General features: G+C 48.9%; 1 protein-coding gene across 1 annotated transcript in view; it reads right to left on the bottom strand.

Moving 5' to 3' along the window:
• LOC119460658 (carnitine O-palmitoyltransferase 2, mitochondrial-like) overlaps positions 1-25818 on the bottom strand; it is a 27233-nt gene extending 1415 nt beyond the window's left edge. The window contains 11 exon segments of the mRNA XM_037721695.2: positions 14100-14319; positions 15395-15564; positions 15962-16141; positions 16144-16154; positions 17155-17428; positions 19420-19625; positions 21704-21837; positions 22792-22895; positions 23809-23868; positions 24863-25074; positions 25435-25818. Of these exon segments, the coding sequence (XP_037577623.1) occupies positions 14100-14319; positions 15395-15564; positions 15962-16141; positions 16144-16154; positions 17155-17428; positions 19420-19625; positions 21704-21837; positions 22792-22895; positions 23809-23868; positions 24863-25074; positions 25435-25487 (1624 nt within the window). The 5' untranslated portion in view covers positions 25488-25818.

Raw genomic sequence — 25818 nt, 5'->3', positions numbered from 1 at the left:
CAGAAGACGGTCATGGGCAATACGATGTGCTGTGGCCGCGCGAACAATGGCGTCGTGAGCATAGAACGTGGTAGTGGTGGCGTCAGAAGGGAGCAGTGAGTCAAGAGGCAGGAGAGGGTGACGGCCATATAGTAGATAGAATGGGGAATAACCAGTATTATCGTGACTCGACGAATTGTATGCAAACGTCACGAAAGGTAAGGTGGAGTCCCAATCCCGGTGATCATCACACACGTACATGGAGAGCATGTCCGTAAGTGTACGGTTGAGACGCTCGGTAAGTCCGTTTGTCTGTGGGTGGTAAGCCATCGTGAACTTGTGGGACATTGAGCAAGAGCGAAGAAGGTCGTTGACAACCTTAGAAAGAAAACAGGGGCCTCTATCGGTGAGTAGCTGACGTGGGGCACCATGATGAAGGATCACTTCATGGAGGAGAAAATCAGCCACATCAGTTGCGCAGCTTGTAGGGAGGGCCCACGTTATGGCATAACGCGTGGTATAGTCCGTCGCAACAGCCACCCACTTGTTGCCCGAGGATGAGGTAGGAAATGGGCCAAGGAGGTCCAGGCCGACGCGGAAAAATGGCTCACTGGGGATATCTATAGGCTGAAGGTGGCCAGCGGGAGACAATGGAGGCTTCTTGCGGCGTTGGCAAAGTTCGCAGGCAGCGACGTAGCTTCGAACAGAGCGATATAGCCCAGGCCAGAAAAATCGTCTGCGCACACGGTCGTATGTACGGGAGACACCCAAATGACCAGCGGTAGGCGCATCGTGTAACTGCGAGAGAATTGTCGATCGCAGATGCTGGGGAATAACGAGGAGCAGTTCAGCACCATGTGGATTCATATTGTGTCGATATAAGGTCCCGTCCTGGAGAACAAACATACGGAGAGAAGCGTCCTGTTGCTCCGAGGTAATGCGTTCGATGATGGATCGCGAATATGGGTCACGACGCTGCTTCTCGGCGATGCGTGAGAAGTCGGAGATCGACAAAACGCAGGTATCTGTATCGGTTTCAGTGCCATCGGGTGGGTCGACAGGGTAGCGGGAGAGGCAGTCGACGTCCTTATGTAACCACCCAGATTTGTAGAACACAGAAAACGTGTAGTCTTGCAGGCGTAAAGCCCAGCTGCCAAGACGGCTTGTCCGGTCTCTGAGTGAGGATAGCTAACATAAGGCATGATGATCTGTCACGACGGTGAAATGTCGACCGAACAGGTAAGGGCGGAACTTAGCAATGGACCAAACAAGGGCCAAGCATTCACGTTCTGTTATCGAGTAGTTTCGCTCTGGTGCAGAAAGAAGACGGCTAGCATACGCGATCACGCGATTGGTTTGGGACAAGATAGCGCCAATGCCATGGCCGCTTGCATCAGTGCAAACTTCTGTGTAGGCATGCGGATCAAAATGACCCAACACGGGTGGATTGGTAAGGCGACTGATGCTTCAGCCTGGTCGGGTCCCCAACGAAAAGTGGTGTCCTTTTTCAGAAGGCCTGTGACAGGACGAGCGATTTCGGCAAAGTTCTGGATAAATCGCCGAAAATAGGAACAGAGCCCTAGAAAGCTGCGGACATCAGTAGGAGAACGCGAAAGGGGAAACTCCCCAACGGCACGAACTTTGTCAGGATCAGGCTGGACGCCAGAAGCGTCAACCAAGTGACCAAGTACTCGTATTTGGCGGCGGCCGAAATGGCATTTTGCAGAATTGAGTTGTAGGCCGGCACGTCGAAAAACATCAAGGATAGCTGAGAGTCGGTGAAGGTGGCTCTCAAACGTTGGTGAAAAAACTAAGACGTCATCAAGGTAGCAGAGGCATGTGGTCCATTTGAATCCGCGCAGAAGAGAGTCCATCATGCGCTCGAAGGTAGCAGGGGCAGTCCGAAAGGCATCACTTTAAATTGGTAGAGACCATCTGGGGTGACGAAGGCGGTCTTTTCGCGATCTCGTTCATCCACTGCGATTTGCCAGTAGCCAGAGCGCAAATCAATCGATGAAAAATAACTGGCACCGTGTACAGTCCAGCGCATCATCAATACGCGGAAGCGGATACATGTCCTTTTTCGTAATCTTATTCAGGTGACGGTAATCGATACAAAATCTCCAGGTATTGTCCTTCTTTTTAACCAAAACGACAGGTGACGCCCACGGACTGCAGGAAGGCTCGATAATATCTTTGGAGAGCATTTTGTCCACCTCCGTTTGGATCAACTGGCGTTCAGCCGCTGACACACGGTAGGGCCTCTGGTGTATAGGAGGAGCGTCACCAGTGAGGATTGGATGGGTGACGACACGGGTGCGACCTAGCGGGCGATTTCCAAAATCAAAGATGTCTTCATAGGACATCAGAATACGGGGAAGGGCGTCGGCGTAAGCAGTCCGTAGGTCAGTAGCTATCATGGGCGTAAACTTGTCGTTGCTTGAAGTAGGACGGTCGGAAGCTGCAGCAGTGTCGAATCGTGGTTCGGGCGTAAGAGCAGCTACTCCACTCTTCCAAAGGGGACAGCAAAGCACGAGATACACCCTCAGGAAGCACTTGCAGACACGAACCAAAGTTCAGAAGGGGAAGCCACGCTCGATTGTTAACAAGAGTGACAATTGAGCTTGGTAGTGCTATTTGGCGTGCCAGGAGAACGTCGCAAAGTAGGGACACCACGTAAGGACTATCTCGAAGTGGAGGAGAAGGCGCCATGAGGACGTAGGTCGCAGCATCAGGTTGCAGGCGAACAAATTCAGCAGAACGAAGTCGGGACTTGTGGTCTTCGGTCGGGTCGGCAAAGTAATGGGGCAGTTCAAGGCGAAGGGTGCCGGTTGCACAGTCAATAAGTGCTGAATGAGCAGTCAGGAAGTCGATTCCAAGAATCACTTCGTGGGGACACTTGGCCAGTACAGTGAACAGGACTAACACTGGATGACCGGCAATGGTAACACGGGCGGCGCACATTCCCATCACGGCTGTTGTACTGCCATTAGCCACTCGGACGGCAGGCGACTCGGCAGGTGTCAGCACTTTACGGAGATGGCTACGAAGATCTGATCGCATAACCGACACCTGAGCGCCAGTATCGATGAGGGCTTGAACGGGTACATCAACAAAAATTTCAACAAGGTTCGGTCGAGCAGCAGGGGTCAGCAGAGGTTTTGCAGTCCGAGTTGTCAACGCAGCCTCACCTCCGGGGGCTGCATTGCTTAGTTTCCCCAGAAGCGGCGCGCGTAGGACAGGGACAAGGGACGTCGAGGTGTAGGCGAGCGGGACTGACGGCGTTGCGGTGACGGTGGGCAGCTAGTGGTGTTTCCCCGAGAGGGAAGGCCGGCATGGTATGGTTCAGAAAGGGGCGACAGAGACCGAGGGTCTCGGTCGAGGCGAGGAGTACCAGCGGCTACTATGGCAGTGGCGGGAGATGTGACCGACCCAGGAGCAAGCAAAGCAAATTGGCCTGTCATCCGGTGTTCGCCACTCAGAGGGGTTCCGATATCGATTCGGGAACGACTGGCGAGGTGCAGCAGAGGCAATGACAGGAGCGGTAGGGGTGGGACGCGGGCGGACGGCAGACTGGATATCCATGTTTGCAATTTCTTGGCGGACAACAGCTTGAATGAGCGAGATGGTCATGTTGTCGTGCGTATGGGGACAGTGAGAACTTGGAGCCATAGCCTCAAGTTCGCGGCAGATGACCTGTGTCAAGCTTGGCGTGGCAGGCGGATGTGATGCCGGAGGGTCGTTGCAGGAGGAAGTGGCAGACGTATTGGGAAGTCGGTCGAAGCGTTGTACGATGCGTTTGCTCTTCGCTTGCTCAAAATTCCGGCATTCTTTTATGATGGATTCAACCGTTGAGCAGTTCCTGCAAAGCAGGAGGTTGAACGCATCGTCCGCGATGCCCTTCAAGATGTGTCCAACCCTATCGGCCTCCAGCATGTCCGCGTCCGCTTTACGGCAGAGAGCCAGAACGTCTTGAATATACGCGACGTACGATTCGGTTGGTGTCTGGACACGAGACGCTAGCTCTTGCTTGGCCTCCATTTGAGGTCCCACAGGTCTTCCGAAAAGATCGCGTAGCTTTTCCTTGCAGGAGTCCCAGCTTGCAATTTCGGTTTCATGCGTCTCGAACCATACCTTCGCGGTTCCTCCCAAGTAAAAGATCATGTTGGCCAGCAAATGTGTGGCATTCCACTTGTTGTGCTTACTGACGCGCTCATACGACGTCAGCCAGTCTTCGACATCGACCTTGCCAGTGCCAGTGAAGATTCCCGGGTGACGTAGCTGGGTTAGTACCACTTCCACCGGTGTCTGAGCGGCGGAGGCAGCGTCAGCGTCGGAGGCAGCGTCAGTAGCCATAACAGCGGAACCGATGTGACGCCCGCTGCGAAGATCCAGGGCCGGCTTGTGGCGAGATTACCCCGCACCTCCACCAAAATGTTACGGGGAGAAAATATATGTATTTACAATATATACAGTTGGAGGGTTGTAGCTCTGTGGCCAGGGTGACACCATCTACCGAGCTCCGAGACACTTCAGCCTCTTCTTCCCTAACCAACGTCATTTTGTTCACAGCAGTACAAACTCGTACGTGACTATATACATTAAGACCCAACAGACGCGGACGAGCACTACTTGATTTTACTGCGCTGAACATAATTCAACTGCGGCAAACTTTGTACAGCTAAACCTCGATGTAACGAAGTCGGTAAAATTGGAAATTTGCTTGACTATATACAAAATATTGTTATATTTAATTTCAACCTCTTATGCAAGTAAGTACAGTCGCCGATGGATTTTTCTTACATGGAAGGAGCTGCAAAATTTTCAGAATTGTCGAGCAATTGGGGAAAAGGCAAATTTGAATGAGAAAAAAATTTACGTTGTTCAGTTTGAGAGTCTGTGACAAAAGATAGTTTCATGCTGTGTCGATAATTTCTTCACATCGGCGGTAGGAAGCGAAGCCAGTCACGCATTCGCGTTGTGGGGGTCTTCCCCAACCCGTAGCGCGTGTAATCGCGGCTACGTAGGGTTCGGGCGAATAAGGCAACCAGCGAGTCAACTCAACAACGTTTATTGCTGTCAGCAATAAAACACACTTGTAGAGGGAAGTCCGCTCTGTGTAACAACTAATAAAATAGGCTTGCCTCGTCGCGTGTGGTAGTCACGCGAACGAGGTCACTCACGGCTTTCAGCAGGTAAAAATCCGTCCAGGCAGAAGGTCAAGCGAGGTCAGAGCGAGCGGGGGTCTCTCGGTCGCGCTCTTTTATGCCTTTTTGCCTTTCCGCGAGGGGAGTGTCCTCCTCGCCCGCCGGATACTTTCCCTCTTCCCGCGCGGCACGCGCGTCGCGAGAGGCGAACGAGAACCGGGAGAGGGCAAAGTGCATTTCTCCCGTGTTCGCCCGGCTCCCGCAGCGCGCGGTGTGCGCGCACGAGATGTCCACCCGGCTGCTGTCGCGGGCGCTCCGTGCGCCGGCGACGGGCGAGCGCTCGCGGGAGAAGGTGGCAGCGTGTGCTCCCCCACATCCTCCCCCCCTTAAGAAGGCCCCCGTACGTTGAGGCTGGCACCTAGGGACGTCCGTTTGCCTGAGTACCCGCCGAGGTTGGCGACCGAGGAAGCGTTGTGGTGATGTAGCCCTCAGCTGGCGGACACTTGATGCCGACTCGGAGGCGGCTGGTCAGCTGCACTGCTCGGGCTTGCGAGGCGGGATCGTTGTCGGGGCTCGAAGGTGGCTCTCAGTGCTGCGCCCTAGGTGTCGGCTGCGCTGGAGGGGTGGTCGTCAGCCGGCCGCCGGATTGCGGTTCGTGCGGCTCCAAGGCCGGCGTAGCGCCGTCAGTACTGCAAGGGCGTCAGTTGTTCCAGCGCGTACTGCAGGCAATTCGCACGGCCGTATCTCGTCTTGCTCTGCTCCTGGAAATTATTATCAGCAACTGCATAGCAAACTGCACGGAACGGCACTGTGATCAGCAGCATAGTTGGCCGTATCCGGGGACACCATCGACGTCTGTTGCGAAGGGAATGTTCGCAAGCATCATCACCAATTCGAGTCGCAGCACAGGATAATCACCGCACTGGCCCTCACAGCAGTCTTTGGTGAAACCGCACACCCACGCGTCGAGCGTTCACGCCACATTCCCGTCGTGGCCTTGACGACTCGTCATCCATACTCGGCGCTCCATGGTCACTAGACGTTCGCTTCCCCGGCAGGAACTACCAAGGTGCCAGCCCGGCGCGGCTGTATGCTCACGCGGTACGCAACGTCACCCGGACTTACGAATGTTCCTCGCAGTCGTCGGGTTACGCAACTAGCAGTCAGATTACCTTCGCCTGCTACGCAAATTGTAGCGCGGCTGCGGGCTCGCCGTTCTGTTCTGACTGCTCTCTCTCACCGATCGCGGTTGAGGGAGGGCCTGATCGTCATCCCACTGCTCATCACGCGGCACGTAGCGTTTCAGGTCGCATACGTGTACCGGTCCGCCGATCGGCTTTCCTTTCTTGTTCTCGAGCCGGTAAACAAGCGAGGAAACCTTCTCTCTCACTAGATACGGCCCGGTCCACTTCGGCGCCAGCGAGGCAGCGAACTGTTTGGTAGCATCGCTGAGAACATGCTGGCGTCGAAGCACCAGATCGCCCACTTCGTAGTGGACGTTCCGATGCGAGCGGTCGTACTGCGCCTTCTGCTGTGCCCTTGCAGTGCGAAGATTACAGCGTGCTTTATGTAAAGCTTCCGTCATCTTGGCACGTAGATGCGTCGCGTATTCAGCTCGTGCTGACGGCGCGACTGGCATTCCGCTGCGATCCGCGAGAACCCTATCCATCGGATTCGGCAGCTCTCTCCCCAGGTTGAGAGAAGAAGGCGCATACCCAGTCGAGCGGTTCACTGTCGATCGCAATGCAAACCCGATCTCTGGAAGGTAGGTATCCCAGTCCTTATGCCTTTCAGAGAACGCGACAAGCATGTGCTTGATGTTGCGATTGACTCGTTCAGTGGGGTTCGACTGGGCATGGTAGGTTGTCGTTTTCTTATGCTTAATGCCAAGTGCGGCGCATGAGTCAACGAACACCTTTGCAGTGAAGTAGGACGCATTGTCCGTTATCAACTGTTCCGGAAAACCAAACCTGGTAAAAACCTCCATCAACTTATCCATGATCACCCGTGCCGTCAGTTTTCGTAGGGGGAAAAGTTCTACCCATTTACTGAAGTGATCCGTGACCACCAGCAAGAATTTGTTCCTGCTCGGTGTTGTGGGATACGGTCCCATGATGTCACATGCCGCGATTTGCCGGGGAGTCTGGCTGTCGATAGGCTGCATGAAGCCGGGCGGTCGTCCGCCTCGGGGCTTCACGCTTTGGCACACATGACACGATCGGGCGTAGCGAATCACGTCCCGTTTCATGCCTGGCCAGGTAGCGAAGCGACACAACTTAACGTAAGTCTTGGGGCCGCTCGCGTGCCCAGCAATGCACGAGTCATGAAAGTAGCGTAGCAATGCTCCTCTCAACGCGCGCGGTATCACCACGTTAAACGCCTCACTTGTGTCGTTCTCGGAGGGAATATACCTCAGCAGGACGCCGTCGGAATTCAGCAGATAGGAATCCAGCGCGCTCACAGCATTACCAGCTGTTCCTGAGCGCTCCGCACCGACAGCAATACCAGCTGCCTCCATGTGCGCGGCGGCCGCGCCGCCCGGCTCTCGGAGCCCGTCGAGCACTTTTCGACAAAACGGATCCTTCTGCTGAGCCTCGAACAGCTCCTTTCTGCTGAAGACAACTCCTGCGGAACCGACAACATCTACGTGGTTCACGCTCTCGCCCAGGACCGATGGTTGTTCCGCGTCCCTTACTCGGGCTACGGCCAGGGTTTCTCCCTCGCCTCGGACTGGCGCTCGCGAAAGTGCGTCCGCTGCGGCATTGCTTTTTCCTTTGCGGTAGCGCACGGTGAAGTCGTAACGCTGCAGCAGCAGTGCCCAACGCGCCAGGCGACCACTCGGCTCACTCAAGCGCCTCAACCAAGTGAGAGCCATGTGGTCAGTCTCAATCGTGAATGCCACTCCGTCGACATAATAGTCAAACTTTCGCAGAGCGAAAACTATCGCGAGACACTCCTTCTCTGTCACCGAGTAGTTCCTTTCCGCCGGCGTCAACGAACGGCTCGCGAACGCAACCGGTCGGAGAATGCCTCCGTGCTCCTGAAGCAAAATTGCACCTAGACCCAGGTCGCTTGCGTCTGTTTGAATCACAAACTCCCTGTTCAAGTCGGGCAGCTGCAACTCTGCCGTGTCAGCGAGCACCTTTGTGAGGCCGCGCAGTGCCGCCTCCTGCTCTTGACCCCAAGTCCAACGCTCGTCTTTCCTCAAGAGCTTCGTTAAAGGCGCTTGCACTGCCGCGCAGTCTGGAATGAATTGGCGATAAAAGTTCACCAATCCCAGAAAGCGTCTCAGTTCGCCGATATCTTTCGGCGACGGGTAGCTCAGTATAGCCTCGAGCTTATCCTCACTCGGCAGAATGCGGCCGTTGTCCAACGTGAATCCCAACAGCGTTATTCTGTTCGCAGCTATCTGAGCTTTACTCGGGTTCAACGTGATACCCGCGGACCTCAGCCTGTCTAGGACGTCTCTCAAGTGGCGCAAGTGCTCGTCGAATGTTTTCGAATAAACCACTATGTCGTCGAGATATGCGAGAGCATGTTGCCACTTCGCATCTCCTAGAACTCGGTCCATCAACCTCTGATAAGTAGCGGGAGCTCCGACTAAGCCAAAAGACATTCTTTTGAACTGAAAGAGCCCGCGGTGACAAGTGAAAGCCGTTTTCTCTTTGTCACGCTCGTCCATTTCGACCTGAAAATATCCCCGACTAGCATCGAGCGTCGTAAAGTACTTCGCCCCGCCTAGGTTAGATACTAAAGAGGAAATGGAGGGTAGAGGGTACGCATCCTTCTTGGTAACCTCATTCAGCCTGCGGTAGTCTACACAAAGGCGATAAGTATCGTCCTTCTTCGGGACTAGAACTACCGGGAAGCCCCATGGGCTGTTCGACCTTTCCACAACGCCTGTGTCGATGAGTTCGTCTAAGGCGCTGTCAAGTGCTTTCCGTTTAGTCAAGCTTATCGGCCGAGGATTACATTTCCACGGCGCAGCGTCACCCGTGTCTATCCTGTGCCTGACTAACGTAGTGAGGCCCGGCCGGTCCGTGAAAATCGCGTCGTATTCGTACAACAGCGACGACAGTCGTGCCCTTTCTCTCTCCGGCAGGCTGTTGACCTCTGACAAAAGTGGGTGCGCTGCCCCTTGCAACGTCGCGGCACAATGTTGTGCTACCGTCTCTCCGTTGCTTTGATCGTCTTTACCGATTACGGTTTGCTCGCTCGGCTGCGGCTGGGTGTGGCCCGCTCGCGCCGCCCCCGGAGACTGGCGTGTCGCCGCAGGCACGGGCGCTTTTGCGAAACGCTTCAAAACACCCGTTCCGTTCTCTCGGTAACCTCCGCTGGCGATGTCTATCAAAATACCCGACTTGGCGAGAAAGTCTCGACCTAAAATAACAGGCACTGACAGACCGGGAAGATGTACAAGGCGTTGTCGCCTGACGCGTCGCTCCCAACGAATAACTAGTCTAGCTGCACCGCTCGATTGTGCTGTGCCGGAAGCAAGGCGGAAAGTGATGTCACTATCTCTTAAGCGGATATTGTTCTCGCGGAGATGCTGCAACACCTCGTCACCAAATAACGAAGCGCTTGCCCCAGTATCCAGTAATGCGGCAAACTTCTTTCGGGCTATCGTTAGCTCGATGAACGGCGCCTGCGAGTCCGCGACATCTCCTACGCGACAAGCCAAAGGCGCAAGTAAATCGAAATCGCCAGTTGTGTTCGAGATCGCCGCCCGGGACCCAAGGTGGATCACCGGCGGCCTCGCCCGTTTCCCGAACCACGTGCTCGACCTTGGCCCGGCGTGCTTGCGCAGTCACGGGCGATGTGCCCCAGTCCGCCGCATTGGTAGCAACGGCCACCGAAGCCTCGGTGGCGTGGGCGCCCGTCGCTCCAATCCGGCGGGCCGTAGCTTCCACGCTCGGCGGTCGGCATGTGCCGCTCCTCTGTTCTCGCATTAGTCGCCAGTTCCTGCCGCGGCGCACTGCGTGCCGCGTTATGCTGTGCTGTTTTCAGCGCGTAGGCGTACGGGTCCAAGGCGCGGTCTGATAATTCCCAACCACGCTGGACCTGCTGCTCGTCGGCGAACGATGCCGACGCGTCGACCCTCGGGGAATGTGAAGCGATCCCGCCGCCGTTCCATGCGCAACGAGGCTCGAGTGACAGCGCGGCGGGTGGAGGCGGACGGTATGCTCGCGCCGCGAGGATGTCCCCTTGGATGCGCTTTGCTTCGGTGGCGAGCTCGTCTAAGTCTCGGTACCTACATCCCCTGAAGTAGGCCGCGAAAGTCGGGTGCGCTTGCCGTGTGACGCGCTCGACTTTATCGGCGTCGGTGGCGAGAGGGCTTGCGAGACGATAAAGTTCGTTCATCGCTCGAACATACTCCAGCAGGGACTCGTCCGGATGCTGGGTACGCAACTCCAACTCTCTCCTCAAACGCCACTCGTAGTTGGCCGGAAGAAATTCCTCGCGGAAGTTCGCGCGGAACTCTTCTACTGTGCGGGCTCTGTGTCCGGCCAGTCGGAACCAACGAGCCGCCTGTTCAGTCAGTGAAGCAGGGACCACGCGCGCGAGAAGTTCGGCGTCTGAAAGCCCTGTTGCTTGCTGATAATACTGCAGACGGTCGAGGTACTCGTTTGCACTAGTGCGATCGTGGTACCCACTATAGGTAGGCATGTCTACCTTAATTCGTGGTCGCTCGCTCTGCGACGGGGCCCGCATGGTGTTCTGCAGGGCGCCGGCTAAGCTCTGCATGACTTGCAGCGCATTCTGCAGCATTATTTCGCTTGACGGAATACTACCGCCCGAAGGTTCGGACGCATCCGCAGCTTGCGTCGAACTATTTAGAGGCATAGGTGGCTCTGAGTCCGCGGGATGACGCGGTGAGGTGTTAGGCGTGTTAGGCCTACTCTCAGGCCTAAACCCTGCCAACGTGGCGTTTCCGCGATCCCGACTGTTCCGCGTGAAACACTCAAAATCAAAGCTACCGGTTTGTTCGGAAGCTGCCGCCGCGTTAGCACTAGGCATCTGATTATCTCCCGCGACCTCCGACAACATGAACAAATCTGGAAAGTCAGACAAGCCCGTCGCCATTGTTTACTGCAACTTCAGTAGTCCCAGCTCCAAAAAACAGAAAAGAAAACTCGCCGTGTTGCCGAATTCGAACCACGTTGGTAGCGCCAAATGTGGGGGTCTTCCCCAACCCGTAGCGCGTGTAATCGCGGCTACGTAGGGTTCGGGCGAATAAGGCAACCAGCGAGTCAACTCAACAACGTTTATTGCTGTCAGCAATAAAACACACTTGTAGAGGGAAGTCCGCTCTGTGTAACAACTAATAAAATAGGCTTGCCTCGTCGCGTGTGGTAGTCACGCGAACGAGGTCACTCACGGCTTTCAGCAGGTAAAAATCCGTCCAGGCAGAAGGTCAAGCGAGGTCAGAGCGAGCGGGGGTCTCTCGGTCGCGCTCTTTTATGCCTTTTTGCCTTTCCGCGAGGGGAGTGTCCTCCTCGCCCGCCGGATACTTTCCCTCTTCCCGCGCGGCACGCGCGTCGCGAGAGGCGAACGAGAACCGGGAGAGGGCAAAGTGCATTTCTCCCGTGTTCGCCCGGCTCCCGCAGCGCGCGGTGTGCGCGCACGAGATGTCCACCCGGCTGCTGTCGCGGGCGCTCCGTGCGCCGGCGACGGGCGAGCGCTCGCGGGAGAAGGTGGCAGCGTGTGCTCCCCCACAGCGTTCACTCTGCCCTTGTGGCTGATAGTCTCACCTGCAGTAAATGCGCCGGCAGCGGGGAGCGAATGCTTCATCTGCCTCTCGCTTTAACGTGTCTCTGACACTCGAAATTATGCAACCTCCAGTACTAAACAAGGGGGAGGACAGCGCACATAATGCCACGTCATCTCAGTACGCCCACTGTTTGCACACGCAGCAGATTATCTCCAAAACAGGGCACGCGACCTGCGTATGCACTTGGCTGCACCAACAGCCATGCACAGCCATGGCCACGCATCAAAGGGAGAGAGACACCAACTTGCTAGCATGCACTTGACCACATTACCGTGAGCTCACTCCCCTCCCCCCTTGCTTGCACAGGAAGACGGCATTCATCAAGCCACTATCCTCAACTCACCCTCGCATGCTCGCATGCTTGGCGTGATAGGATCTTATTGCACTTGGAATTTATACAACACATGACATGGTGCTGCCCTGCTTCGGCAGTCGCTCTAGGTCGCACAATTTGAGAGGTGCGTTCGCAAGCAGCCACTTGTAATTCAACCATTTGACCATCTGCATACGCGGAAGTTTTCATTCATTGTCTCAGTATTCCTACGCCGCGGCAGTGAAATTTCGTTGTAATGAAATCGTGTATAAACACGCTTTATTATACTGAGGTTCTAAATACAGGATGTCTTCATAATCAGTCTATATTTATGTCTACTGCAGGACGAAGGCCTCTCCCTGCGATCTCCAATTACCCCCATCTTGTGTTAGCCGGTTTCAACTTGCGCCTGCAAATTTCCTAACTTCATCACCGCACCTTCTTTTCTGCTGTCAACTGCACTTCCCTTCTCTTTTGTAACTCTAATGGTCCACCGGTTATCTACCCTATGTACTACATGGCCTGCCCAGCTCCCTTTTTTTCTCTTAATGTCAATTAGAATATCGGCTAACACCATTTGCTCTCTGATCCACACCGCTCTCGTCCTGTCTCTTAACGCTATGGCTACCATTTTTCCGTTCCATCCATGGAGGAAAGAAACAAAACAGGAGAGCCTCTGACGTCACGTTTTTGAAGCCGGAAGTGCAGCCATGTTGGTGTGCTATCTCCCTTTGCGTCTCCAATCAGGGGTTCTGCAGCTCGCCGGAGCAGATGGCGCGAACTTTGAACTTGCATTGTTACGAGCCGCCGGAAGTGTTTGCTGCCGACACGTGTCAAAACAAAGCCTACGAAACTTCTGTAGCAGTTTTAGTGAAGCAGACGCGCTCCTGTGTTTTTCTGTGGCACGTTGAAGACGATGACGAAGACCTGCGCCGTGATTGCTTGAGTGTATTTGTTGCTGCCTAACACTCACACTCACAGACCCAAAACAGAACTTTCAAGCTTACATATCACACTCTAAAGTTAGCTTTTCTCGCGAACAAAGTGTGCTGTGAGAAAGACACCGGTGAAAAAAATCTTGCCTGGGACTTTGCAGAAACCGAGAGCAGCAGCGCAGTTGCTATGGCAACCTTGAGATTTGGGGTACCCGTCCCAGTGCTCCTTTGCGAAAAACAGCATGTGACTTCCGCCACACCTTCTCCAATACGTCCGTGCTGGCCGGGCCTCTCCTGGGTTCCCTTCCTCCATGCGTTCCATTGCTCTTTACGCGGTCCAGGCACGTAGCCAGGAATTTTTTTTTTAATTGGGCGGGAGGGCACTTGCTGAAAGCCTCGACTATTTCAGAAAATCACCTATTTTTCAGTAATTATTTTTGGTGAAAATCACAGTATGTAAATTATGTGACTTTTTAAATACTATTTTATTGATAGTTTTATATTTTTAGTCGAATCTTCCTAATAGTATAATATTTTTATACGGACGATTCATCTCAACAGATTTCATTAATAAAAATACAACAGCGTTACTAAGTGCGAAAACTAAAAAGACGTTCGGCCATGTACTCAGCGCCGTAGGACATGGGCACGGAAAGATCTGCTCAGTCTTGCACATGGTGAGCAGCTGTTGACAAGTTTCTTTGCACAGCGGGGTTGCGGGAGCTCTGCTGGCATGCATCACGATAGTAAACTGGGCCCTTCAGATGCTTTGCATTGTCGCCTCCTTCAATCTTAGTTGTGCTCTTGCTTTTTTGCTCACATGCCTTGCTTCCTGATGATTGAGCTCGCTGGATGATATGTGAAATGGTTTGTCATGCCGATACTTTATCGAAAGCCACATAAAATTCGTGCAAATACTGTAATCTATGTGATATGCTACAGCAGTATGTTACCCATGGCAGCCTCCTTCGTGAGCTGGATGTGGACTCTGGAGCATTCCTCCAGAAGTGGCCGAGCAAGGTTCAGCTCTTTGCCCGAACTGAGTGCCTTCACACAACGTTTTGTGGCCATTGTTGCTGATCGCACTGTTTCAGTTCGCCCATGCTTGAAAGCGGATGTGCTGCATGCTTCATAAGTGGTCGCTGTGCCTCCATGTGCCAGGAAATAGGCCAGCTGCGGGAAATGTGAGGAGAGACAGCACTCAGTCAGTCCTTGCACAGCTGCCTTCTTGTTTTGACTCAAATTTCAGTCTTGTCCACAAGTACGTATATTAATATACAAATTTATCTTAAATGAACCATTTGTATAATTCTGTAAGTTGGCTGCCCTGCAAGGATGTTTTACAACCAAATAACACTCGTCCAAGGAGGAGGAAGTGTGAAAACAAAGGCCTTTCGAGATTTAATCTGAAAATTAAATGTTTTAATTCCCCCACGTCTTCTCCCCAATGAGAGGGAAGGAACTGTCCCGATTAAAGTTTTTACCACTGCCTGCAGTGTGAAGTGGTGTGGGTTCGGCAGTGGTAAAAGTGGAGCTGTTGGATGAGGCTAGTACTTTATTTCAATATAGTCTGTGGAGCTTTTGGTAGGAAAACAGCCTTTCTTTTGTGCATGTGTTGCATTATTTTTGCAAATGGTCCACAATTCAAAAGGCACAGTGTTTGAGCTCATAACAGCCTCCGGTGCCTCTGTGGCTCATGGCCATGTTTAAGCCCAAACCGCATGAGAGTGATTTTATGCACGACGGCGACGAGCGACGGCTTCAAGCGACGAAACAGGCCGTCGCGCGAACAGATCGCTTGTTCTTGTTGCTCGTCGCCCAGAAGTGCTATGAGCGACTAGCCAATAGCGCAAAGCCGGAACTGGATATACATCAGTGAACCACTACCGATTGTCGCATGGAACGAGCAAACGACTAAATTTTGATACGTGCGAGGATAAGAACACGGTGCAAGACCTTTAGAAATATTTATGCTGCTCTTTACACTAAAACACATCAGCTTAAATTAATAAAGCATGTGTCACACCAGTTTCGGCGAGTATTTGCTGCTCTCATACCGGCAACACCGGGGACAAGTCGCTCAAAGTGATCGCTCGCATGCGCTACGACTTGTGGGCGACGAGCGAACGCCACAGCCATCTCCATCGCGTCGCTTGTCGCTGTCGTGTGCAAGATCGCGTGCATGCGGTTTATACTTTAGTGGTAGCAGAGAGGCAAATGAGAGCTATCTTGGTTGTGCTAGGAGTACCTGGAAAGAGAGCTGCATGACTGAATCGGGACTGAGCTTGCTCTGCTTGATGAGGTCCCTGCTGAGGCCAAAGTGGATTGTAGAAGCCAGCTGGAGGTTGCCAGTCAGCTCCTCATAATTTTGCTGGGCTTTCTGCACAGCTGCCTTCACAGAGTCGTTGACAATGAAGTCTGCATATCATGAGCAAAAGATGCTACGTAGCATTTTGTTGCAGCTTGGATGAAAAAAAAGCTGAATTACATAATTAACTTTCGAAGGCAAGGAAGCAGGCTGCAATCATAACTAGGAGAATACAATATCAGCCACCAGTTCAATATTTTATAGTTACATATGCAATGACATTTCAGCACTGTTTGGTGTGCCTTGCAATGCGACACATCGCGAGTTTGTTTTGTTGTGCTTGTTCCCTAGGACATAAAATTGAACACACTTATACTGAGCCTGGATATTCTGAAATGTTGCCCAGTTGAAATATCCATTTAAAGGTCCTGCGTAAATGGTGTAAAAACATTGAGCAATCATAATCAAATGCACACTACATCACTGCTCTATACGAGGCCCACTTACCAAGCCGCTGAATGTAGGGCTCAGGATTGATGTTTGCAGACTGGCCAGGATGAACGAAAGGTTGCTCAATGCTGTCGGTGTAGATGTCATTAAAATAGCGCAGTACAGCCACTCCATCACCCCATGAGTGCTCAAAGTTAATAGCTGCGTGCCCGTCTGCTGTAAGAAGCAGTGAAAAGACTTGTCGAACCACCTGAAAGAATGTAAAGCCCAAAGCACTGAATATACTTCCAACATGGCTGCTGCTTGTGTTTACAGTAACTTCCGTTAATTCGAATTTAAGGTTGATTTGGTCCTGGCTGGCGCCCATGCATTTCTATGGGCCTAAGCTTTCGTTATGTCAATCCTAAAATTGGCTCTCAGCGAATAATTTGCATTTGACCAGTCAGCCCTAGAAAGATTTTTTCAAGCAACAACCGTAGCTCACCAATGTCTGATTACGGTATTTATCCAACAGTAATGCGCGCTATTTGTCCCCCCCCACACACACACACGAAAATTGGGCCGGAAATCGCCTGCGCAGTACAATCGGATACGAAACGAAAACCACCTTTGCGGCGTTTGTATGCTTTACTGTATAACAACAATGTATTGTGGCAAAGCTGACTTTAGGAAACCGGCCGCTATTGTGCAACACATATTAGACCCTTGCCCATTTTTCTTGCTAAGTCGTCCGGGGCGCGCTAGATTTCTAATTTGTTTAGGAGCTTTAATGTTATTTGTTAGTCTTTTACTTTGGACACATACAAAGTGGACACGCATTTGATTTGGGCAAATATTACCAAATGAATCAACAGTGTTTTTTTTTTTTTTTGCATCTTGTTTAATTTGCCCCGCCGGATAATTCGAAGAATTTCGTTGGTCCCGTCAGGGTCGAATAACGGAAGTCGACTGTTTTGAAGACGATATGTGAGTGACATCATTAGGGCATTTCCAGGCAAATTCTAGACTTCATTTGCAGCTTCATCACAGCACGATTTGTTTTGCTGGCTTTTAGCATGAAATGTTGAAGCACCTTTCACAAAGGCAATTAATGGGTTAGAATAAAATATTATAATGTTCTATTTGTATTTGCCCTTGGGGAAAGAAGTCGAGAAAATGTGGCAAATGCCTGCCATGCGATGTGCACTTGCAGTTACCTGTGAATGGTACATCTGCTTAAGTTTTTGTTGGCAAAGTTCCAGTGTACCTACCTGTTGTGGACAGGGCCATGAAGAAAATGGTGAGCTAACTTTTCCTGTTCTGTGCCCTGAAATGCATCGCTGTCCAGCACCAGCACAAAGAGGGCACTGTCTATTTGCCGCAGTGTGCTCTCATTTTGGGAAGCCAGAAGGTCATTACGTGCCCTAGCCCAGTCATCCCGAGGCTCCGCTGTAAGCGCTGAGACAGGAACAGCGGGTGCAGGCCGATTGTCAGCCATGATGCGACTCAGGCATGCTTGGTAATGCTCAGGTCCAAAAAGGTTGCCTGCAACAAAACGTCCCTTAATCTCCGAGAAAGGGGAACACGAATACGGGATTTAATATTCTTGTTCATGCAAGGCAGCAGATCCTAGACAAGGAGAGAGGATTTCTTATAGGAAATGCAGAGAGGCCAGTCCGAGATAAGCGTTATCCTGCTACTCCATACAGGGGAAGAAAAGTAGATAAAGAAGAAAAATAATGAAAAGGCTACCATCCTGAAGGTATGTGTGGGCAATATTGTAATGAATACAAATAGCTACAGTAATACTCTAATAATACCCACTCCTTCTTAATACTGTGATGCCTATTTGCCCTTGAAGCACATGACCATAATTTCTACGAAGGCCCTGCATTGGGAATATGTCGAGATTAATTCTACATAAACATGGTACAGTAATTTGCAAAAACAGCATAAAGCTTTTAGCACAATTGAAAAAAGCTATGATGGAAGTGATGACGGAAAATGGCATACAAGTGCAGTGCAATTGACGTGTAAGATACCCAGAAAACTACAGAAGAAAAATTGGATAGTTATAACAATGTCTCCCTGTCATAAATGTGCACTTGTGCTAGGTACTCACAAACTGTTATGACCTCAGCAAAATGTGGCATTAAGCATGTTTTGAATCAGTTCAGTTCTACTTGTGCAGAGATTACATTTAAGACAGTACATTAAAGAAAAGCTGTCAAAACTAGAATGCCTTAATTATAGTGCTTGGGCAACCATGAAATGAAACAGCGCACTGGGCATTAAGCAGACCAGTATGTCCAAAACCTGTGTCCTTCTCAGGAAGGTGGTCAACGACAGACAACATTCATCAACCTACACAGCCTGTTTCATTGTAACTTGCCAAGCTGAAAATGCTGCGAATAGAGCAAGCCAATGAGAATGTGGCAACCTGCATGCCACATCGGCAGAATGTGCGCGCTCAAGCTGACTAGGTGCCTCTCTCACTTAAAGGTTCTAGCTGCAGGAGTTGGGCAGCATCTAGCAAGCACCTTCTGGACCTGCCACTGGTGTGACCAACTTTTCTACATACTTTAAAATTGAGTGGCGTCCTAAGGCATTGTAACGATAATCTGTTATAAGCTAAGCTGTCTGAAAACTAGCTATTTATTACCAGCAAACTACTAAAATGCCTGTGCACCAAATATGTTTGTTTTAAGAAAACAAATTTTTTTCTGATAAAATTTAATAAAAATTATCTTTATTGTAGAAGTGCCCTCATCTCTCCCATTTGCCATGTTGCAGTAATATGGGATTAGTCACTGTGTTTATGCTGAAGACAGCAAGTGGGACTGAGAGATTGGAGTTGAACATGTGGCATTGTTTGCACACTAGAATTTAGCTATCTCATTTTATGTGTGCCTGTTGCCATTAAAAAAAAAGAAAAAAAAAAAGAAACACAAGTGAAGGATGAAAGAGAAAAGCGTAGTGCCAACGATCGCTACGAGATGGCACCATCGTACTGCGTGTCGTCTGTTCACTTCTGTATCTTTCTTCGGTAACTGCTTTTCATCGGCTAACAAATGTTAAACGTTATCTCTCGACGCAGGACACGCCGGCATTTATCAGAACTTTCTCGAATGTTATCGATAGTTCTATTGGTTCTATCAGTTGACTGTTGTCACAAAAGCTTTTTGTAATCTGATTGTATGCACGACGTGAATTGTGTAGTGCTTTCTGAAAGCCACGCAGGTACCAGTGATTACTCTGGAACCTTCAACGAGTCATGTATAAAAGCCGACGCGCTTTACCTGCAGATCAGATTTTCGATTACTCTGCTCACCGCTAGCGTTGAGCTTGAGTGGTACTCGTTTTGCAATCCTTCGCTTCGTTTGCAACGTGCTGCACAAGACAGACTATCCGCACCAGCCAATAAATCGCGAAATGAAAACACGTGTAGAGCTGCACTCAAATTTTGCATTAGGGAGTATCGTAATCGTTGGTGAATTTCATTTACTGGCCCATGCAAAACTTTATAATTCACTCACCTTTGTCATCTAAAACCTGAAGGGCATAGAAGTGGCCATTTCTAATTACTAGAATATGCTTGGAATCTGGAAATGCCTCAATCTTGTCACGTCCAATCAGTGGTATCCGCGTGCTTGCAAAGAGGTTGTGAAACTGGCTCATGTCAAGAGGGTAGGCCTTCCATAGCAAAGCACTTGCGTACCATGCCATGGCTTCTGGCAGTATCCTGCAAGCACGTTAGTGGTAAATAAATGAACTGTGAGCTCTTTAAAATTCTTTCTTAAAACTATGATCCTGTAAGGACACTTCTCAAGACTCAAGTGTGACAAGCATTGCCAAATAATATAAGTTATCAGTAACTGCTCTACTCATAGCGACAGCTTAAGTATTGATTGTATATTAGCATTTCTCTGTTTTCTCTTTAGCTATATCCCTGTATTCCCACTTGTGCCATCTATGAAACACATTTGCAGGAGTAATAACATAAAAGAGATAAGCTGGGACGACGCATCATCATTGCTTTTAATAGGACATTATAGAAATTAAGACAGCAAGCTGGCCAAATTGGTAACTGAACATGTTCCTAGGGGTGGGCCGCGCAACCCGGACGAAGGACAAAGGAAGTATACGATACAATGCACAAAGGAAATAGACGATACAATGTGCTCATATCGTCTACTTCCTTTGTCCTTCATCTGGGTTGCAGCTACCCACCCCTAGGAACATGACACTTTAAGCTAGGCTGGTGCATTAAGAATTCCAGAATGGCAAATACATTTATCAAAAGTGGAGGCTTGGTGTGCCAGAAGATAACATAAAGTTGTAAGACTGGTGGTGACGTAACCTTAAAATTTATGTGTGGGCTTGCCATGACACCACAGATGGTGAGAAATGTCTGGCTGAGGCCACTTGTGTCTGTTAATTTAAGAAATAATAATTTTAAGAAATCCCCAGGGTTCCAAGGAAATCCTTACATATGTGTGCAACCCTTACAGGAAAGAGATATCAAATACTGTGTGGGAAGTTAATGTTTGTCTCACGAACACTTACTGCTGACAAGGTGTTACGTATTTTGATGCACATTACCTGTAATTGGCAAAGATTCTGCATCAGTTCTCACTTTTGTACTGCCCTAGGCCCCACACTTCCTCTCAGCATTTATTCATTTATTTTCATATTCTCTGGGCCCGAAGGCATTACAGAGAGCAGTGGAGTCACAAAATATCAGCAACAGCATTTTTTAAGGTGGTGGTGTCAGTAATGGTAGTAATAGAAGAAGGTGGTTCCATTCACTGCTGACGCAGGGGTTGGTACACTCTGTGTGGTGAGCCTCTGAAGCTATCACACAGTACATTATCGCTCTGCGCCACGTGCGCTGTGCTCTTGTTCTGGGCTGTTGATGTCCCAACATTACACCACTACATTGTGCTGTCACTCAAGCAACTGTGTGCCATTCTATTCTGAGTGATGTCACATTCTCCCACAAGCTGTGCCCACTCCAAGGCCCACCAGCACGTACCTTGCTACGATTTGTGATTCATGCACTAATTATTTCTTTCCAATTGTACGATGAGCCTTATGAGAGCTACAGTGGCTCTGCCCGTTAGCGTTTCTTTAACAATAACATTTTACTCTAGTAGAACATAAGAGAGTACCCTTGATACACACTAAACTTCAACTACTGACTTTGTAGGAAAAACATTACACTATTAGGTCACATCCAGAAGTGGAAATTGCAATGATGCTAATGGCTCCAAGAGAGCAAAAGGACATCAGCAGCTGATCAGTCTCTCTAAATTAAGTTATTTACTTCGTGACATAAAATGAACACGCAGCCACAAGCCCCATGCAATGCTAAAATCGTAAAAATTGTGCAACTTTTAGGGTGTAATTCTGCCACACAACGATAACTTTCATCATTCATGTGTACATCTATCTCCTTTTTTTTAACATTGTGTACCTGGTACTTTCCTGTTATGAATGCTACTGGGGCACTGAGATGTACATGGTGTTCGTGGCAGGAAAGTGCCCAATGTGCAGTGCTAGAGAAAGGAAACGCAGGAATAAGAGAGAAAAACTGGGCACGTTGGTACGGTTTCATGGTCAAGACTAACAGTGCAGTGAAGACGAGGAGGAAGACAAACAACACGGCAGAAGTTCTGACTATCAACTAGAAATTCGTTTCTTGTGTTGCTCGGGTGCACAGCACTGGAGAAAAGATTTTATTGTTGTGTGGCTAAATTACAACCTAAAGTATTTAAGTTTTTAAGAGCAAACTAATATCCTAGTTGAAGAAAGCATTACTTGATGGTATGTCTGTATGTCTTCGTGTCGCTCTTTTTGGCATTGAGATGATACACCATGGGCTCCAGCTGATTGCTTTGCAGGGACCGCAAGAAGCGCAGAGAAGAGATCACCAAGTTGCACGCACGAACAGTCTGCAAGGCATCATGACAGTAAATTCATCTATCACACGAGCACATCCATTGTATGAAGTTATCAGTTCAGCTAACATAATATCTTCCTGTTTAATTTGCACTGCACAGATAAAAACAGTATAATCCCTATGCCAGGAGTGGAAAAATAGTGGCTGATGAACCACATGCTTTATGTGTGGCTTGGACTTCGCTACGAAATCAGTAAACCCCTCCCCCCATCCTTACCCTCCTGAAGATATATCCCAAACGAAGCATGTAGTAGCTGCATGAAGGAATAGACGTGAAATGAGGAGTTGAGCCAGCACTACCATGACATGTGCCACATTATTATGGTAACAAAATGGTTTGTTTTTGTAGTTTCGAGATTGAAGGTACAGAATGTACTTCCCAGACACTGTTCTCTGCTAGCTGTGACCATGATGTGCTGCAGATGACCATAAAAGTGATTTATTGTACAAATCATATTAAAAAGAAACCTATGTTTGTAGGGCATATTGTATTCAAATATGGATAACATTTTAGTGCTGCAAACAAGGGTGATGACAGAAGGGAAACAGACAGTACGAGGTTTGCGTTAAGCAAAATGTTTTCAATTCACAATATACATTATTCCAGGTTATAAAATTACACAAAACTAAGATTATTAAGTCATGGGCAACTTCAATATTTCTAGAGATAAAGGAAGAAAGGCCAGGCAGGCAACAGTTTGACAAAGTGGAACTAAGGACAAGCTTTCTTATGCACAGTTTAATTTCTAGCTGCGCTGTCTGAAATAATAAGCAGCAAGTCATGTTGCTTGTGCAAATGAAATGTACAGACAATCTCAGTTATTCGTTTTTGCTGGTGCTCAGACGTATTAACTTTCAGGAATAAAGTGGCCATGCTAGTGCTAGATAAAAAAATAACAGCGTAACAAAAGGGCTGCGGATTTTGACAACAGGAAGTGCACTTCACCTGATCCATATATGCAGGCCGCATATCATCTTGCCATGCCAAAAATGGATTGAAGTTGAGTGGAAGAGGTTTTCGAGAAGTCAGGTACATGTCAAACCAAGGACCTGAGAAGGAATCAGTGGCGACATTGTAGACTAGATATCAAGATTTCATAAATATTTAACTGTTCTGCTAATACAGACATTGAAAGCAAGTTATATTCTCTTATATCAGATATTATGATTGACTGTCAATAAATTGCTTGAAGTTGCATAATTTTATACCAAGGCCCTGCAACTACACTGAAGAAGGTCAAGGTGGTAGTCGCAGGATGATGCTTTGTGCACTCTCTAGTGAGTCCTTGGTAATTACAGAATAATTAAGTCTTGATTTAATGCACCATTAGTCTCGTCACATATTTCAAAAAAAGAGTTGAATCCCCTGTTCCAAGCACAAGTAAAAGTTATTTATTGGCTGCAGGCATAACACGGAAAGAAAAACTATTCCTTATAACCAGTGCTGACAAAATGTGACAGGTGAACATACCGTCAAACATGTTAGTCTCTTCAGTAAAGTGTTTGTGTGTGTGGCTCTAATCTGCACACAGAGGTGAAATGGAGTGATGTTAGGTAACCAGAGTACTGACTTGCAGCTCAATCTCCTGTGGTTTTTTCACTGCCACTACTTTTCAGAATTGGCAAAAACAAGTTGCATACACAAATGTGTACACCGTGACTTAAGGTGATACCAAACCATGTGCAAGAGGCATGGGCCGTGCCAGAAAGGGAACTGAAGCATGCAAGAAAGCTATTTTTAACAGACGTAACAAAACCTTGGCATGAAGACTACAAGCACTCCGAGGCTGATTCAAGAACGAAAACAGCACGCTATTTTGATTGCGCTGTTTTCATTCTTGACACTATGTACCAACTAGCCCAACAGCAAACTCTCCTGACCTAATGCTTGTCCATGCTGACTATGACCTTTTTATATGCTATGCACTGTATTTAATGCTACTGGCATGAGCTGTTCACATACCTGCAATGTAGCTGGTGTGCTTGTTGGCCTTGTCCTTCTTTCTCAGCAGGTGGTCCAGTTCTAATAAAAACAACCACAAATGCTTATTTATTTATGAGGCTTGTGTCAGGTCACGAAATCACCTTTAAACTTCTGATCGGTAACGGCCAGCAACAAGACCAAGTTTACACAATATGAACACAGGCACAGAAAAAGCCAGTGGTAATAAGCGGTGTTACATCGTTGAAAAATTCTTGCAAAAAAATTTCACACGTAACTGTATTAACAAAAGCTTGCAATTCCTTGCAGCAGAAGTGCAAGGTCAAGAAGGAATAGTCAATGCAACTTTTATGGAAGAGTTGGTATTAAAATAATTCAAGTAGTTAATGGCCTGCGCTCGTAAAGCAGGTGATGGCAACGAATGTCCACTTCAACACTATTCTGTAACTTCACTGTTCACAGCAGCACTGCTACAAAACCTGTAATGGTTAAACTTCTTTTTCTTTTTTCTTGCATTGCTTGCCATATGGCACAATGGGGAAAAGAAGTTAAATAAAGCACACAGGCACACCTCATGCAGATACTGCAGGTATGACATACCCGCCACATGAGCACCATTGGGGCGTGCTTGATTGATGCAGGCGTAACTTTAAGCTTGTTTAACTTCAATACTGTTATACCACACGTACACTTTCAAGAACCATTGAAATTTGTGGGCGCCAGTGGTTACCTTCTCTGTGCTCAAACAAAGGAATCAATTAGGCACCCGGATTTCAATGGCCTTTGGTTTTAATGGTCACTGAAAGTGAGCGTGACTGCACTATTACGCTGCCATGTGCTTCATGCTTTGATCACGCTTGAAAAGTTCTTATGTAGATTGAACACAGTGAGCAAGAGTCCACGTGACACTGGTGTCATAATATCTGTCGTCCAGAAGCTATGTTTATATCAATCGTAGATGATGAAACTTGTGTTCAGTAAAAATCACCTGTTCAACATTTGCTAGCATGTATTCTAATTAATTTTAACATGGGAAAGCCCATGCAAATGAGAGCATTGATTATGTCAAACTTACCTGCACCTTCATTATTCTTGAAGGCGTAAACAAGAGCCTGTGTCTTTTCCAGTTCTTCTGAAGTAACCAGAGGCTCCAATGCATGCAGGTAACGCTCACAAGTTTTTTCCAATTTTGGAATTGGCAGTCGTGGAAGGCTTTTCTGAAAATGCATGGTGGGCAAGACACTGCGCTCCAGGAACTGGTACTCTGCCGAAGTGGTGTCTACTGACCTGAAACCAAACACTGAATTATTGAGCAAAGCTATAATCTATTAGTGAAATAACATAATCATATAGCTTAATTTATTCCTTACTTATAGAAAGCAAGCCTGCAGTCAAATGTAGATTTGAATGCAAGCAGGGAAATAAATATAAGCACACTATTTATGTCATATAGGATGGGTTGTGTAAAGTTAACTTAAAAGCCATATCACTTACTTGTCTGTCTTCGATAAAAATGGTGTCAGCTAGCATGAATAGAAAATTAAGGTTATATATACTGACTAGGTTTTTATCTTAAGACATTAAAAAGAGCAAATTTGATTGCTATGAACTTTCAATATAATGTACTTAAAGGAAAGATTAACCTACCCAGGCGTACTACCAGAAGACAAGCGTAGCTGCGACGTGGAGAACAGTTGCATCTTTACTTGCAAGCACGCACCGGCTCGCAGCACGGCTTTCTTGTGAAATAGTGTCGCGCTTTGCACATGCGATTGCAGGCGTCGTAAGCTCTTCGGTACTGACAGGCTCGTTGCATTGCTGCCATGTTACACCTAAGCAGTTTTATTCAGGGGGATTCGTTTCACCTGGTTCACCCAGTTTTATAGTGCAACCTGTTGCAAACGCAACCCTCTACGCTGTCAAGACACGGTCGGTTGCACCTTGCCTGTTTGCCAACTACCGCCTTGTTGATTTCGCCCGGGCGTGTTGGTTCCGTCAGTTTCGCTAGGTCACTCAGTTTCGCTTTTCGAT

Source organism: Dermacentor silvarum, chromosome 8 (genome assembly GCF_013339745.2).
Source record: "Dermacentor silvarum isolate Dsil-2018 chromosome 8, BIME_Dsil_1.4, whole genome shotgun sequence".
Lineage (NCBI taxonomy): Eukaryota > Metazoa > Arthropoda > Arachnida > Ixodida > Ixodidae > Dermacentor > Dermacentor silvarum.
The sequence above is the reverse complement of the archived record's forward strand: the minus strand, read 5'-3'. Positions and strand labels throughout refer to the sequence as shown.